Source organism: Stenella coeruleoalba (assembly GCF_951394435.1).
Source record: "Stenella coeruleoalba genome assembly, chromosome: 4".
NCBI lineage: Eukaryota > Metazoa > Chordata > Mammalia > Artiodactyla > Delphinidae > Stenella > Stenella coeruleoalba.
The window spans coordinates 120,513,375-120,531,602 of NC_137149.1; the positions used below are offsets into that span (position 1 = coordinate 120,513,375).

The following is an 18,228-nucleotide window of genomic DNA, read 5'->3' on the forward strand; positions in this document are numbered from 1 at the left end:
TGATTTGCTATTTGATTTCTTCAGTGATCTCTTGTTTATTTTGTAATGTATTGTTTAGCCTCCATGTGTTTGTGTTTTCTATGTAATTTCCCCTGTAATTGATTTCTAATTTCATAGCGCTGTGGTCAGAAAAGATGCTTGATATGATTTCAGTTTTCTTAAATTTATTGAGGCTTGATTTGTGACCCAGGATGTGATCTATCTTGGAGAATGTTCTGTGCACACTTGAGAAGAAAGTGTAATCTGCTGTTTTTGGATGGAATGTCCTATAAATGCCAATTAAATCTATCTGGTCTATTGTGTCATTTATAGCTTCTGTTTCCTTATTTATTTTCATTTTGGATGATCTGTCCATTGGTGTAAGTGAGGTATTAAACTCTCCAACTATTATTGTGTTAGTGTCGATTTCCTCTTTTATAGCTGTTAGCAGTTGCCTTGTATATTGAGGTGCGCCTATGTTGGGTGCATATATATTTATAATTGTTATTTCTTCTTTTTGGATTGATCCCTTGGTCATTATAGTGTCCTTCCTTGTCTCTTGTAACATTCTTTATCTTAATATCTATTTTATCTGATATGAGTATTGCTACTCCAGCTTTCTTTTGATTTCCATTTGCATGGAATATCTTTTTCCATCCCCTCACTTTCAGTCTGTGTGTGTCCCTAGGTCTGAAATGGGTCTCTTGTAGACAGTATATATATATGGGTGTTGTTTTCGTATCCATTCAGCAAGCCTGTGTCTTTTGCTTGGAGTAGTTAATCCATTCATATTTAAAGTAATTATCGATATGTGTGTTCCTATGACCATTTTCTTAATTGTTTTGGTTTTTTTTTTTTTTTTTTGTGGTATGCGGGCCTTTCACTGTTGTGGCCTCTCCCGTTGTGGAGCACAGGCTCCGGACTTGCAGGCTCAGCGGCCATAGCTCACAGGTCCATCCGCACCACAGCATGTGGGATCTTCCCACACTGGGGCATGAACCCATGTCCCCTGCATCGGCAGGCGGACTCTCAACCACTGCGCCACCAGGGAAGCCCCTGGGTTTGTTTTTGTATGTCCTTTTCTTCTCTTGTGTTTCCCACTTAGAGAAGTTCCTTTAGCATTTGTTGTAGAGCTGGTTTGGTGGTGCTGAATTCTCTTAGCTTTTGCTTGTCTGTAAAGCTTTTGATTTTTCATCGAATCTGATTGAGATTCTTGCCGGGTAGAGTAATCTTGGTTGTAGGTTCTTCCCTTTCACCACTTTTAGTGTATCATGCCACTCCCTTCTGGCTTGTAGAGTTTCTGCTGAGAAATCAGCTGTTAATCTTATGGGAGTTCCCTTGTATGTTATTTGTCATTTTTCCCTTGCTGCTTTCAATAAATTTTCTTTGTCTTTAATTTTTGCCAGTTTGATTACTGTGTGTCTCGGCGTGTTTCTCCTTGGGTTTATCTTATGTGGGACTCGCTGCACTTCCTGGACTTCGGTGGCTCTTTTGTTTCCCATGTTAGGGAAATTTTCGACTATAATCTGTTCAAATATTTTCTCTATTTCTTTCTCTCTCTCTTCTCCTTCTGAGACCCCTATAATGTGAATGTTGTTGTGTTTAATGTTGTCCCAGAGGTCTCTCAGCCTGTCTTTATTTCTTTTCATTCTTTTTTCTTTAATCTGTTCCGCAGCAGTGAATTCCACCATTCTGTCTTCCAGGTCACTTATCTGTTCTGCCTCAGTTATTCTGCTATTGATTCGTTTTAGTGTAGTTGTCATTTCAGTTATTGTATTGTTCATCTCTGTTTGTTTGTTCTTTAATTCTTCTAGGTCTTTGTTAAACATTTCTTGCATCTTCTCGATCTTTGCCTCCATTCTTTTTCCGAGATCCTGGATCATCTTCTCTATCATTATTCTGAATTCTTTTTCTGGAAAGTTCCCTATCTCCACTCATTTAGTTGTTTTTCTGGTTTTATCTTGTTCCTTCATCTGTTACATTGTCCTCTGCCTTTTCATCTTGTCTGTCTTTCTGTGAATGTGGTTTTTGTTCCACAGGCTGCAGGATTGTAGTTCTTCTTGCTTCTGCAATATATAAAGAATTCTCAAGAATTCTTTATATATTCTTCTGGATATAAGTTTCTTATCAGATAAATAACTTGCAAATATTTTCTCCCATTCTTTTGGCTTGTCTTTTCACTTTCTTGAGGGTATCCTTTAAAGCACAAAAGTTTTTAATTTTAATGAAGTCCAATTCATATATTTTTTCTTTCATTGCCTAATTAAGAAGGATTTATCTAACTCAGTGTCATGTAGATTTAACCCTATTTTTTCTTATAAGAGTTTTATATTTTTAGCTCTCACATTTAGGTCTATCTGTCATCGATTTGGGGTTAATTTTTTGTGTGACACGTAAGGAAGTGGTCAGCTTCATACCTTTGCTTGTAAATATTAGTTTTCTCAGCAAATTTGTTGATAACACTATTCTTTCCTCATTGAACTGCCTTGACACTCTTGTTGAAAATCAAGATCACAAATATAAGGGTTTATTTCTGGGCTCTCTGTTCTATTTCATTGATTTTTATCTTTATGTCAATTTGGTAAAATCTTCATTACTGTATCTTTGTGTTGTACTTTTTACATTTGGTAGTGTGGGTCTTCCAACTTTGTTCTTCTTTTTCAAGTTTGTTTTGGAGATTTGGGGGCCCTTGCAGTATGTAATATGATGTTTTAAATAAAAATTTAAGCCAAGTGGTAAAATCATTTATATAGTGACATGAATAAAATTTTAAAATATTATGAAAAAATATTATGAACGAATCCTCTTCAGCTATATATTTGCTGTTAAAAAAATTATATTCCAGTCTTTTTCCTTAACTTTTTTCTTTCCTTTCTTGTCCCTCTTTCTATCTTCTGTTACCTTATGTAACATTTCAGCAACAAATTTCCAACTTGATATCACTGCTTACCTCTTTTTTTAAATTTTTTAAATTTTAAAATTTAATTTTGGCTGCATTGAATCTTCATTGCTGTGGGCAGGCTTTCTCTAGTTGTGTGGAGTGGGGGTACTCTTTTTTTGTGGTGCACGGGCCTCTCATTGCAGTGGCTTCTCTTGTGGAGCACGAGCTCTAGGCATATCGGCTCAATAGTTGTGCCTCATGGGCTCTAGAGCACAGTCTCAGTAGTTGTGGCACACGGGCTTAGCCGCTCTGCAGCATTTGGGATATTCCCAGACCAGGGCTCAAACCCGTGTCCCCTGCATTGGCAGGTGGATTCTTAACCACTGCACCACGAGGGAAGCCCACTGCCTAACTCTTTTAATAGGAATTTCTTTGGACATGTTTATTGTAAGAAATGAAGCACCTGTGATTAGTGCATCAAGCAGGTCACTTGGAATGTTTCTATTGTTTAATTAAATTATCATCATTACTGTATATTTTGGAATATTTAGAAGTTATTAAAATCTTTCAGATAAAGAGACTACTGCATATTTTAATCATGATGTAGAATAATATCTAGTAGGAATATGTATAGCATTGTAAGGTCTCATTTTCATGATTTCAGTAACAAAATTTTTCATTGTGAGTCAGTAACTCAAAGCTTTTTCGTTTAGGCTATTGCATTACCTCCTATAGCCAAATGGCCATACCAGAATGGTTTTACATTTCATACCTGGCTTAGAATGGATCCTGTAAATAACATCAATGTGGATAAAGATAAACCATATTTGTATTGGTATGTATTTCTGTAATTTAGTGTTGTTACTTTACTTTGAAAATGAGAAGAATATTTGGAGATGAAATGAAAACTTATATTTTATAGTTTCAGAACCAGCAAAGGTCTTGGTTATTCTGCACACTTTGTTGGGGGATGTTTAATTATAACATCAGTAAAGTCAAAAGGAAAAGGCTTTCAACACTGTGTGAAATTTGATTTCAAGCCACAAAAGGTATGTGATCTTACTGAGTCATAGTTATGTTACCAAGCTATTCTAACCTTCAGAATGCTTTGCTTTAGTGTTATTGACATAATATGTGGTAAATCATAGCTCTGTGTTTATACTCTTTTAGAAAATGAAGTGTAAATCACTGGACAATTGTTAACCTCTCTGATTTGGATAATGAAAAGAGTGAATATTTAGTTATTTGTAGAGTTTAAAGGAAATACAGGGGGAAAATATCAGTGGCAATTATTTTAGTAGTAGTTGTAGTGTTATTAGTAATATGTATTTTCTTTTGTACCTTAAAATTTAGAGATTAATAAACGGTTTATCAACAAAATATACATCTATATATATGTAGATAGGTAAATAGATAAAACAGATATGACAAAATATTGACAGTTGTGGAAACGAGATGGTGAGAGAGTTTGTACTAAACTTTTTACTTTGGGAGGTGTATTTAAACATTGTCATAATAAAAAATTTGAAAAATAATTTCATGGGAAGCTGTTATTTGTTGAGAGTTGCTTTGAATCAATATGGTTCAAGAGGTAGAATATTGAGTTTAATAAAGGTAGTCTTATTTTATTTTTAGGTTTAATTGTAATTTAGAATTTAATTTTTACTTGTTATTATCAATGTGGTTGAGTTATTGGAAAGATCATTATCTTTTTTTTTTTAACTGTTTTGCTTATTCAGTGGTATATGGTAACTATAGTGCACATTTATAACCGGTGGAAGAACAGTGAGCTTCGATGTTATGTGAATGGTGAGCTTGCTTCCTATGGAGAGATAACATGGTTTGTCAACACCAGTGATGTAAGTAATTTGAGAAAGTTACAGTGAAATAAGAAAAATATATTTTACATTGAATATAAATTTTAGAATACCACAATGGTGGATTTTTATAATCATAGTTTGGCTAGCATGTTAATATATTAAGAGAGTAGAACTGTGCTAATATGGCACATATTACTCAGTCATTGTTATAAAATTATTCTGGAAAGGGTAGAGAAGATTCATAGGTAACAGTGGGTGTATCTTGAAAGTATTTGTGTCATTGGTCCATTGATCAAATTAAACCTGAGAGCTCTACTACAGGCTTCTGATGATGTTTATGAATGAGTTAGATGATGCATGCTTATAAATTTTCCAGAAAATTCATATAGATAACTATTATGTTATAATATTTTCAAGATTCAAAAAGAGATTCATAGGTTAGATTTAATTTAAATGTTCTCCCCCCCACACCCCAATTACATTTTTAATAGAAACCTTGAAAAATACAGATCAGGAAAATGAATGCAAGCTTGCAACACTCATTTACCAATAACTCCTCCTTTCATATTTTATCCTATACATATTTACATATTTTGAAATGCTGACCTTAAGAGCCCAGGTTGTTACAAAAGATAGACTTAGGTTTGAATCCCTTACTGACTGTATGACCTTACTTAGTCTATTAGGCCAAAGTTTGCTCCACCTAAAAATGGGTGTAAAATAGTATGTATCTTAGAAGGTTGATTAAATGAGATACTGTTCACAAATTCATTAGCAGAGTGCCTTGTACAGAATAAGTGCTCAATAAATGTTAGCTCTTATTTTTTTAAATATAAAAAAGGGATCAGATATGTATACTGCTTTTCAACCTGTTTTTTTCCTTACATTAATCCTTATTGAGTACTTATTGTATTCCAGGCATTGTAATAAATACCTTTATTTTCTGTAAGCCCCAACCTTGCAAGGTAAGTACTGTTGTAATCTTCATTTTACCAGTGAAACTGAGCACAGAGAGGTTAAGTAATTTGCCAAAATCAGCAGCATGGGAGGCAGTGATTTGATATAGGTGGTTTGTCTTCACAACCCAAATGTTAAAAATTTTTATATTCCTTAATGTCAACACATACATATTTTTCAACATCCTTCCTAACAGTTTCATGGTATAAAATGATACTTTTAAAGAGATATGGATACTTTTCTTCCTCCTTGTTGTATACATGAGTTTTTAAAATGGGGTCTTTGCAACCTGGATGTTATTAAGAGGAATTTTTTGTCTGAAGAAGAAAAACATACACCTGATTTTCTTGATTTACACATTCCTTTTGAGAGACTGCATCTACTCCATGACTTCACCCATTATTTGTATTTTGATGTCTACAAAAAGTTAGTCTTAACTCCTCACCATGCAGAACCTTGTTGGCAATTGCTTCTTCATCCACATTAGTTCACAGAAAAGACGCATTCATTATATGTCCCACACTTAATTCATGATTTTCCTCATTGCTCCAAAGCCTGCTCTTCTGTCTGATTCTTTGCCTGACCAAGTATGAACCTTCAGAGTCCATAATGATTTCTCTGGCTGTTTCCTATATCCACTTTGTCATCAGGTTTTGTTTATTGTACTTTGGAAAACTTGTCTTATCTCCTTTCTATGATGTCTTTCCTGATCTCTACACCAAATGGGAATGAATGAAGTGAAATGCTAAATGAGTTATTTTAATCTATTCAGATTATATTTTAGACTGGGCAAAATATTTATACCAATATAGTTTGTTATTATTTCTGGAGGAGATAATTTTTTGTTTTTTCTCTAATAAACTTCTCTGTTTTCTTTCACAGACTTTTGACAAGTGTTTCCTGGGCTCATCAGAAACAGCAGATGCTAATAGGGTATTCTGTGGTCAGATGACTGCAGTTTACCTTTTTAGTGAAGCTCTTAATGCAGCTCAGATTTTTGCTATTTATCAATTGGGCCTGGGATACAAGGTACTTTACTTGCTGTTCCCTGCTTAACCAGTGTTAGTTGAGATGGATTTATAGGTGGGTGGTGCATGGGGCAGCTTACATCTTGGGTTACTAAACTGTATGTGAAAGTAACCAGAGGCACCATAGGGAAGTCACAGGAGTCCGTCCAAAGGGTCTTTTAAAGTTTTTTTTTTTTTTTTTTTTAAATTTATTTTTGGCTGTGTTGGGTCTTCGTTGCTGCACCCAGGCTTTCTCTAGTTGCGGCGAGTGGGGACTACTCTTCGTTGCGGTGCGTGGGCTTCTTATTGTGGTGGCTTCTCGTTGTGGAGCATGGGCTCTAGGCGCACAGGCTTCGGTAGTTGTGGCACTTGGGCTCAGTAGTTGTGGCTTGCAGGCTTTAGAGCTCAGGCTCAGTAGTTGTGGCGCACAAGCTTAGTTGCTCCACGGTATGTGAGATCTTCCCGGGCCAGGGATCGAACCCATGTCCCCTGCATTGGCAGGCGGGTTCTTAACCACTGTGCCACCAGGGAAGCCCTCTTTTAAAGTTTTGTGGGAAGCATAGTATACTTGTCATATGTGGGGCACTATGCAAAGTACTTGCTCAAGTTTCAACTTTAATTTATGCTGCATTTCTTTTGGTGATATCATATCCTTGCACAGCTAAGTTTTTAATGCTTGCTGTGATAAAGAGCAAGTACCATGTGAAAATCAGTGTGGAACAGGAAATGAGGATGAGCTATGAAATCTGATTCCAAAATTTGAGAATTTGTGCAGTACCCAAGATGCATATACATTCCATTAATAAATAATTTTGCTAATATAATAATGAAGGAAACATCTTTTTTCAATTTGTGCATTAAGTTTTTCAAATGGCTAATAAATTGTTAAAATATAAAGTAGTTGGGTCAAACTAATAAACAGAAATGTTCAATATTTATTTTGGTCTGGAACACCATAAAAAATTACTGTGAAGCTAAGAGTGTCATGAATCAAGGAAGTTTGGGAACCTTTAGGTTAAGCCATTGTTAATCTAGTTTGGTTCCAGGGAGTGATTTGTCTGTTATGTTCCTTTGAAAACAAAATCAACTTGCCTTAATTTACACACTATTGGAGTCAATAAAGTATACATATTTTAATTAGTTTTGACAAAAGTATAATGCAGCAATCAAGACATAGAACATTTCTATCACAGCAAAAGGTACCTCTCTGCTCTTTCCTAGTCAGTTCCTTGTGCTTCTCTAACCCCACCCCGTTTCTGTTGACGGGCAACTACTGATCTGTTTCTGTCACTACCAAATAGATTTGTTTTTAATAAGGTTTTATGTAAATAGAATCATGCAATGTGTGCTCCTTGGAGTTTGGTTTCTTCTTAGCATGTTTTAAGATTCATCTATGTTGTTTTGTATTAGTAGTTCCCTCTTATTTATTGCTAAGTAGTTTTCCTTTGTATATCACAACTTTTTAACCCATTCATCTCTTGATGAATATTTGGGTTGCTTCCAGATTTTGGCTATTATGAACAAGCTGCTATGAATATTGCTGTACAATTCTTTGTGTATTTCATAAATATGTAAGAGTGGAATTGTTAACTGGTATGGCAGCTGAAACTGCCAAGCTCTTTTCCAAGGTAGTTGCACAATTTTTCATTTCTACAAGCAATGCATGAGCTTTCTACTTACTTCACATCCTGTTAACACCTGGTATTGCTGGTCTTTTTAGTATTAGACATTTGAGTGGGTCCCTAGAAGTTTCTCGTTCTGTTTTTTTTTTTTTTTTTTTTTTGTGGTATGCGGGCCTCTCACTGTTGTGGCCTCTACCGTTGCGGAGCACAGGCTCTGGATGCGCAGGCTCAGCGGCCATAGCTCACGGGCCCAGCCGCTCCATGGCATGTGGGATCTTCCCGGACCGGGGCACGAACCCGAGTCCCCTTCATCAGCATGCGGACTCGCAACCACTGCACCTCCAGGGAAGCCTCTAGATGTATTTTAGAACCAGCTTATCGCTTTCTACAAAAAAGTCTACTGGGGGTTTTATTTGGTACTGTATTAACGTATAGATCAGTTAGAGGATAATTGACATCTCACTAATACTGGATTATCCAATCTGTGACCATGATATCTTTATTTACTTAGGTCTTTATTAATATCTCCCAGCAGTGTTTTTTGGTTTTCATTGTACAGGTCATGCATACATTTTGTTAAATGTATTTTTAAATATTTCATGTTTTTTAGGTAATATCTTAAGTTGCACTTTTAAAAAAGTTAATTTCCAATCATTTGTTTCTAGTGTATAGAAATGTAGTTGAGTTTTATTGACTTTTTAACAAGACCTTGCTGAACTTGCTTATTAGTTTTACTAGTTTTCTGTTGTTGCTGTTTTAGTATTTTCTACATACATGTTCATGTAGACTGTAAGCTTTACTTCTTCATATCCAATCTGTATGCCTTTTCTCTTTTTTCCCTTATTGTACTAAATAGGACCTCCAGGATAAATAGTTAAAATATAAATGACAGGAGTAGACATTTTTGCCTTGTTCCTGATTTTGGAGGGAAAGCATTCATGCATATTTTATAGACTCTTTTTCAAGTTGAGAAATTTCTTTTCTATTTCTAGTTTTCTGAGAGTTTTTATTAGAAGGATACTGAATTTTGTAAAATGAGTCTTGCTTTTTTATTGAGTCAGTCAAACTCTGCCTTTCATTGGAATGTTCACATAATTTACATCCAGTGTATGAATAAGTATAGATACTGTGGGACTTAAATCTACTGTCTTGCTATTTGTTTTCTGTTTCTTTTGTCTGTTCTTTGATTCTTTCCTCTTTCTCTGCTTTGATTTAGATTGCCTATTATTTAGTATTTCACTTATTTCTATTATTGGTTTATTAGTTTTTTTTTAAACTTTAACTTATCATAGTCTACCAGTAAATGACATTGTGCAGTGTAAGACCCTTCCAACATAATCCTGCAATTCCCCTTCGTGTCCTCGGTTTTGTTATTTTTGTAGATTTTACTTCTTCATATATTATGGTCCTTTTGATACATTTTTATTATTTTTGATTCATTCATTTATATTTTAAAAAAATTTAAAGTGAGGAAGATCATATACTTTGTATTTATCTATGTATTCACCATTTCTAGGATACATCTTTGTGTAGATTCATGTTTCTGTCTCATATCATTTTCCTTCCATTTGAATTGTTTTATTATTTCTTATAATGGAGATTTACTGTCAGTGGCTTTTCTGAGCTTTCATTTGTCTGAAAAAGCCTTTGTTCTTCTTTCAGCTTTGAAAAATAGTTTTACTGATTATAAAATTTGAAGGTGACAGTTTTCTTTTTTGAGCTTTTTCAAGATATTCTTTTGTTTAACTGACTTGCATAGTTTCTAACAAGAAGTGTGTGGTCTTCCTCTATATGTAATATGTCTTTCTTTTCTCTTGCTGGTTTTAAGATTTACTCTTGTCAGTGATTTTTGAATGAATATAGTATATAGAATATAGTATATAGTATATATAATATAGTATATGTTGGTATGGGTTTATGTGTGTGTGTGTGTGTGTGTGTGTGTGTGTGTGTGTGTGTATGTATGTGTGTGTGTGTATGTGTGTGCATGTCTAGCCTACGTTAGATTATTTGAACTGCTCAGTTCTGTGGGTTTATGGTTTTGGTGAAATATGAAACTTTTTGCTATTATTTCTTTAATATATTTTCTGTTTTTTATCTTCTTCTAGAATTCATATTACATTTATTTTAGACGTTAGATACAAGCAAACAGAGCATTGAGATGCTATTTTTTGCCTGATTTATAAGAAATGTTTTGCTTTGGATTGTTTTCATGGTATTATCTTTATGTTTACTAATCCTTCTTTATCAAATGACTTATTGCCATTAATTCTATCAAGCGAATTATTCATTTCAAATATTTTGTGTCCTGATAAATTTTGATAATTATCATTATCTATTTTTCGCCTTTCAACGTTGTCTTAAAAAAAATACCTGACCATAGTTGTGACTACTCTAATGTCTTTTTCTTCTAATTTCATCATCTGTATTTCTGGGTTTATTTTTATTTACTGATAGTCTGCTGGTTGTTTCAGACTTTGTGGTTTGTTTAGTAATTTTGGATTAAATACTGGACATTATGATTTTTACCACGTAAATGTCTGGATTTTGTTGCTTTTTTTTTTAAAGATCGTTGGGCTTTGTTCTGCTAGTCAGTAGATTACTTTCAGTTAAGTTTATTTATTTGAAGTTTGTTTTATTTCGCCATTTATTTTTAATTTTATTTTTTTAACATCTTTATTGGAGTATAATTGCTTTACAATGGTGTGTTAGTTTCTGCTTTATAACAAAGTGAATCAGCTATACATATACATATATCCCCATATCTCCTCCCTCTTGTGTCTCCCTCCCACCCTCCCTATCCCACCCATCTAGGTGGTCACAAAACACTGAGCTGATCTCCCTGTGCTATGTGGCTGCTTCCCACTAGGTATCTATTTTACATTTGGTAGTGTATATATGTCCATGCCACTCTCTCACTTCGTCCCAGCTTACCCTTCCCCCTCCCTGTGTCCTGAAGTCCATTCTCTACATCTGCGGCTTTGTTCCTGTCCTGCCCTTAGGTTCTTCAGAACCATTGTTTTTTTTGTTTTTTTTTTTTTAGATTCCATATATATGTGTTACCATACGGTATTTGTTTATCTCTTTCTGACTTACCTCACTCTGTATGACAGACTCTAGGTCCATTCACCTCACTACAAATAACTCAATTTCGTTTCTTCCTTTTTTTTTTTTATAGCTTTTCATAAATCTATTTCAACATACAATGGTTTTTAACATATTGTAAATATGTTTTCATTTTTAACATCTTTATTGGAGTATAATTGCTTTACAGTGCTGTGTTAGTTTCTGCTTTATAACAAAGTGAATCAGCTGTACATATACATATATACCCGTTTCTCCTCCCTCATGTGTCTCCCTCCCACCCTCCCTATCCTGCCCCTCTAGGTGGTCACAGAGCACCAAGCTGATCTCCCTGTGCTCTGCAGCTGCTTCCCACTAGCTATCTATTTTACATTTGGTAGTATTTATAAGTCCATGCCACTCTCTCACTTTGTCCCAGTTTACCTTTCCCCCCCATATCCTCAAGTCCATTCTCTATGTCTGCGTCTTTATTCCTGTCCTGGCCCTAGGTTCTCCAGAATCATGTTTTTTTTTTTTTTTTTTAGATTCCGTATATATGTGTTAGCATACGGTATTTGTTTTTCTATTTCTGACTTACGTCACTCTGTATGACAGACTCTAGGTCCATCCACCTTGCTACAAATGACCCAATTTCGTTCCTTTTCATGGCTGAGTAATATTTCATTGTATATATGTGCCACATCTTCTTTATCCATTCCTCTGTCGATGGATACTTAGGTTGCTTCCATGTCCTGGCTATTGTCAATACAGCTGCAGTGAACATTGTGGTACATGACTTTTTGAATTATGGTTTTCTCAGGGTATATGCCCAGTAGTGGGATTGCTGGGTCGTATGGTAGTTCTATTTTTAGTTTTTTCAGGAACCTCCATACTGTCCTCCATAGTGGCTGTATCAATTTACATTCCCACCAGCAGTGCAAGAGGGTCCCCTTTTCTCCGCAACCTCTCCAACATTTATTGTTTGTAGATTTTTGGAAGATGGCCATTCTGACCGGTGTGAGGTGATATCTCATTGTAGTTTTGATTTGCATTTCTCTAATGATTAGTGATGTTGAGCATCCTTTCATGTGTTTGTTGGCAATCTGTATATCTTCTTTGGAGAAACATCTATTTAGGTCTTCTGCCCGTTTTTGGATTGGGTTGTTTGTTTTCTTGATATTGAGCTGCATGAGCTGCTTGTATATTTTGGAGATTAATCCTTTGTCATTTGCTTCATTTGCAAATATCTTCTCCCATCCTGAGGGTTGTCTTTTCATCTTGTTTATGGTTTCCTTTGCTGTGCAAAAGATTTTAAGTTTCATTAGGTCCCATTTGTTTATTTTTGTTTTTAGTTCCATATCTCTAGGAGGTAGGTCAAAAAGGATCTTGCTGTGATTTATGTCATAGAGTGTTCTGCCTGTGTTTTCCTGTAAGAGATATATAGTCTCTGGCCTTACATTTAGTTTTAATCCATTTGAGTTTATTTTTGTGTATGGTGTTAGGGAGTGTTCTACTTTCATTCTTTTACCTATAGCTGTCCAGTTTTCCCAGCACCACTTATTGAAGAGGGTGTCTTTTCTCCATGGTATATTCTTGCCTTCTTTATCAAAAGTAAGGTGACCATATGTGCGTGGGTTTATCTCTGGGATTATTATCCTGTTCCATTGATCTATATTTCTGTTTTTGTGCCAGTACCATACTGTCTTGATTACTGTAGCTTTGTAGTGTAGTCTGTAGTCAGGGGGACTGTTTCCTCCAACTCTGTTTTTCTTTCTCAAGAATGCTTTGGCTATTTGGTGCCTTTTCTGCTTCCATACAAATTGTGAAATTTTTTGTTCTAGTTCTGTGAAAAATGCCACTGGTAGTTTTATAGGGAGGGAGTGCATTGAATCTGTAGTTTGCTTTGGGTATTTTAGTCATTTTCACAATGTTGATTCTTCCAATCCAAGAACATGGTATATGTCTCCATCTGTTTGTATCATCTTTAATTTCTCTCATAGTGTCTTATAGTTTTCTGCATACATGTCTTTTGCCTCCTTAGGTAGGTTTATTCCTAGGTAGTTTATTCTTTTTGTTGCAGTGGTAAATGGGAGTGTTTACTTAATTTCTGTTTCAGATTTTTCATCATTAGTGTATAGGAATGCAAGAGATTTCTGTGCATTAATTTTGTATCCTGCTACTCTACCAAATTCATTGATTAGCTCTAGTAGTTTCCTGGTAGCATCTTTAGGATTCTCTATGTATAGTACCATGTCATCTGCAAATAGTGACAGCTTTACTTCTTTTATGATTTGTATTCCTTTTATTTCATTTTCTTCTCTGATTGCTGTGGCTAGGACTTCCAAAACTGTGTTGAATGTTAGTGGTGAGAGTGGACAACCTTGTCTTGTTCCTGATGTTAGAGGAAATGGTTTCAGTTTTTCACCATTGAGAATGATGTTGGCTGTGGGTTTGTCATATATGGCCTTTATTATATTGAGGTAAGTTCCCTCTATGCCTACTTTCTGGAGGGTTTTTATCATAAATGGGTGTTGAATTTTGTCAAAAACTTTTTCTGCATCTATTAAGATGATCATATGGTTTTTCTTCTTCAATTTGTTAATATGGTTTATCACATCGATTTATTTGCGTATATTGAAGAATCCTAGCATTCCTGGGATACACCCCACTTGATCATGGTGAATGATCTTTTTAATATGCTGTTGGATTCTGTTTGCTAGTATGTTGTTGAGGATTTTCGCATCTATGTTCATCAGTGATATTGGTCTGTAGTTTTCTTTTATTGTGACATCTTTGTGTGGTTCTGGTATCAGGGTTATAGTGGCCTCGTAGAATGAGTTTGGAAGTGTTCCTCCCAATGCTACATTTTGGAAGAGTTTGAGAAGGATAGGTGTTAGCTCTTTTAATGTTTGATAGAATTTGCCTGTGAAGCCATCTGGTCCTGGGCTTTTGTTTGTTGAAAGATTTTTAATCACAGTCTCAATTTCAGTGCTTGTGTTTGGTCTGTGTGTATTTTCTCTTCCTTCCTGGTAGAGTCTGGGAAGGTTGTGCTTTTCTAAGAATTTGTCCATTTCTTCCAGGTTGTCCATTTTATTGGCATATAGTTGCTTGTAGTAATCTCTCATGATCCTTTGTATTTCTGCAGTGTCAGTTTTTACTTCTCCTTTTTCATTTCTCATTCTATTGATTTGAGTTCGTTTTTTTTTTTTTTTGATGAGTCTGGCTAATGGTTTATCAATTTTGTTTATATTTTCAAAGAACCAGCTTTTAGTTTTATTGATCTTTGCTGTTGTTTCTTTCATTTCTTTTTCATTTATTTCTGATCTGCCCCTTATGATTTCTTTCCTTCTGCTAACTTTTGGGTTTTTTTTGTTCTTTTTTCTCTAATTGCTTTAGGTGCAAGCTTAGGTTGTTTATTTGAGATGTTTTTTGTTTCTTGAGGTAGGATTTTATTGCTATAAACTTCAATCTTAGAACTGCTTTTGCTGCATCCCTTAGGTTTTGGGTTGTGTTTTCATTGTCATTCTAGGCATTTTTTGTCATTCTAGGTATTTTTCATTGTCATTCTAGGTATTTTTTGATTTCCTCTTTGATTTCTTCAGTGATCTCTTGGTTATTAAGTAGTGTATTATTTAGCCTCCATGTGTTTGTATTTTTTACAGATTTTTTCCTGTAAATGATACCTAGTCTCATAGCGTTGTGGTCAGAAAAGATACTTGATATGATTTAAATTTTCTTAAATTTACGAACTCTTGATTTGTGACCCAAGACATGGTGTATCCTGGAGAATGTTCCATGAGCACTTTAGAAGAAAGTGTATTCTGTTGTTTTTGGATGGAATGTCCTATAAATATCAATTAAGTCCATGTTGTTTAATGTAGCATTTAAAGCTTGTGTTTCCTTATTTATTTTCATTTTGGATGATCTGTCCTTTGGTGAAAATGGGGTGTTAAAGTCCGTTACTATTATTGTGTTACTGTTGATTTCCCCTTTTATGGCTGTTAGCATTTGCCTTATGTATTGAGGTGCTCCTGTGTTGGGTGCATTAATATTTACAAGTGTTATATATTCTTGCATTGATCCCTTGATCATTATGTAGTGTCCCTCTCTGTCTCTTTTAATCGTCTTTATTTAAACATCTATTTTGCCTGATATGAGAATTGCTACTCCAGCTTTCTTTTGATTTCCATTGCATGGAATATCTTTTTCCATCCCCTTACTTTCAGTTTGTATGTGTCTGTAGGTCTGAATTGGGTCTCTTGTAGACAGTATGTATACGGGTCTTGTTTTTTGTATCTATTCAGCCAGTCTGTGTCTTTTGGTTGGAGCATTTAATCCATTTGCATTTAAGGTAATTATTGATATGTATGTTCCTATTACCATTTTCTTAATTGTTTTGGGTTTGTTATTGTAGGTCTTTTCCTTCTCTTGTCTTCCTCCCTAGGGAAGTTCCTTTAGCATTTGTTGTAAAGCTGGTTTGGTGGTGCTAAAGTCTCTTAGATTTTGCTTGTTTGTAAGGGTTTTAATTTCTCTGTCAAATCTGAATTAGATGCTTGCTAGGTAGAGTAATTTTGGTTGTGGGTTTTTCCCGTTCATCACTTTAAATATGTCCTGCCACATCCTTCCTGCTTGCAGAGTTTCTGCTAAGAAATCAAATAGTAACATGGGGATTCCCTTGTATGCTACTTGTTGCTTTCCTTTGCTGCTTTTAATATTTATTCTTTGTATTTAATTTTTGATAGCTTGATTAATAGGTGTCTTGGTGTGTTTTTCCTTGGATTTATCCTGTATGGGACTCTCTGTGCTTCCTGGACTTGATTGACTATTTCCTTTCCCATATTAGGGAAGTTTTCGACTATAATCTCTTCAAATATTTTCTCTGTACCATTCTTTTTCTCTTCTTCTTCTGGGACCACTGTAATTCGACTATTGGTGTGTTCAGTATTGTCCCAAAGGTCTCTGAGACTGTCCTCTATTCTTTTCATTATTATTTCTTATTCTGCTGTGTGGTAGTTATTTCCACTATTTTATCTTCCAGGTCACTTACCTGTTCTTCTGCCTCAGTTATTCTGCTATTGATTTCTTTTAGGGAATTTTAAATTTCATTTATTATGTTGTTCTTCACTGTTTGTTTGCTCTTTAGTTCTTGTATCTACTTGTTAAACATTTCTTGTATTTTCGCCATTCTATTTTGAAGATTTTCCATTTTGTTTACTATCATTACTCTGAATTCTTTTCAGGTAGTCTGCCTATTTTCTCTTCATTTGTTTGGTCTGGTGGGCTTTTACTTTGCTCCTTCATCTGCTGTGTATTTCTCTGTCTTCTGTTTTGATTAACTTAGTGTGTTTGGGGTCTCCTTTTCGCAGGCTGCATGTTCTTAGTTCCTGTTGTTTTTGGTGTCTGCTGCCAGTGGGTAAGGTTGGTTCAGTGGGTTGTGTAGGCTTCCTGGTGGATGGGACTCGTGTCTGTGTTTTGGTGGGTGAAGCTGGATATTGTCTTTCTGGTGGGCAGGACTGTGTCCAGTGGTGTGTTTTGGGGTGTCTGTGACTTTATTACGATTTTAGGAAGCCTCTCTGCTAATGGTTGTGTTTGTGTTCCTGTCTTGCTAGTTGTTTGCCATGGGGTGTCCAGCCTTGTAGCTTGCTGGTTGTTGAGTGGAGTTAGGTCTTAGTGTTGAGGTGGAGATCTCTGGGAGAGCTTTTGCCATTTGATATTACGTGTAGCTGGGAGGTCTCTGGTGTTCTAATGTCCTGAACTCAGCTCTCCCACCTAAGGGGCTCAGGCCTGACACCTGGGCAGAGCAGCAAGACCCTGTCAGCCACACAGCTTAGAAGAAAAGGGTAGAAAAAAAAGGAAAGAAAGAAAGAATAAAGAAGTAAATAAACCAATCAATTAAAGTTATTAAGATAAATAATTAAATATTATTAAAAATAAAAAAGTAATAAAAGAAAGAAAGAAGAGAGCCACCAAAGCAATAAACAAATCCACCAATGATAACAAGTGCTAAAAACTATACTAAAAAAATAAAAAGCCAACAAAACAAACAAAAAATGGAAAGGCAGAACCCTAGGACAAATGGTAAAAGGAAAGCTCTGCAGACAAAATTAGACAAAGAAGCATGCGCACACACACTCACAAAAAGAAAAAAAGGAAAAAGAAATATATATTAAAAAAAAAAGGAAGAGAGCAACCAAATCAATAAACAAATCTACCAATGATAATAAGCTCTAAATACTAAACCTAGATAAATGTAAAAGCAGAAATAAGTTAGATGCAGAAAGCAAACCTGAAATCTACAGTTGCTTCCAAAGTCCACCACCTCAATTTTGGGATGATTCGTTGTCTATTCAGGTATTCCACAGATGTAGGGTACATCAAGTTGATTGTGGAGATTTAATCCGCTGCTTCTGAGGCTGCTGGGAGAGATTTCCCTTTCTCTTCTTTGTTCTCACAGCTCCTGGGTTTCAGCTTTGGATTTGGTCCTGCCTCTGTGTGTAGGTCGCCTGCGGGCATCTGTTCTTCGCTCAGACAGGACGGGGTTAAAGGAGCAGCTGATTAGGGGCTCACTCAGGCCTGGGGGAATGAAGGGGTAGGGAACGCGGGGAAGCCTGCGGTGGCAGAGGCCAGTGTGATGTTGCAACAGCCTGAGGCCTGCCATTTGTTCTCCCCCGGCAAGTTGTCCCTGGATCCCGGGACCCTGGCAGTGGGGGGCTGCACAGGCTCCTGGGAGGGGAGATGTGGATAGTGACCTGTGCTTGCACGTAGGCTTCTTTGTGGCTGCAGCAGCAGCCTTAGTATCTCATGCCTGTCTCTGGTGTCTGCGCTGATAGATGCAGCTTGCGCCTGTCTGTGGAGCTCGTTTAGGTGGTGCTCTGAATCCCCTCTCCTTGCGCACCCCG

General features: G+C 35.8%; 1 protein-coding gene across 4 annotated transcripts in view; it reads left to right on the forward strand.

The window, feature by feature from the left end:
- The window catches only part of LRBA (LPS responsive beige-like anchor protein), a 725,574-nt gene that overhangs the window by 98,392 nt on the left and 608,954 nt on the right, over positions 1 to 18,228 (forward strand). For all 4 annotated transcript variants that reach the window (XM_079919265.1, XM_079919266.1, XM_079919268.1 and 1 more), the window contains 4 exons: positions 3,574 to 3,695; positions 3,783 to 3,909; positions 4,600 to 4,719; positions 6,520 to 6,666. In XM_079919265.1, coding sequence (XP_079775391.1) covers positions 3,574 to 3,695; positions 3,783 to 3,909; positions 4,600 to 4,719; positions 6,520 to 6,666 — 516 coding nt within the window. The remainder of the gene's footprint in view (positions 1 to 3,573; positions 3,696 to 3,782; positions 3,910 to 4,599; positions 4,720 to 6,519; positions 6,667 to 18,228) is intronic.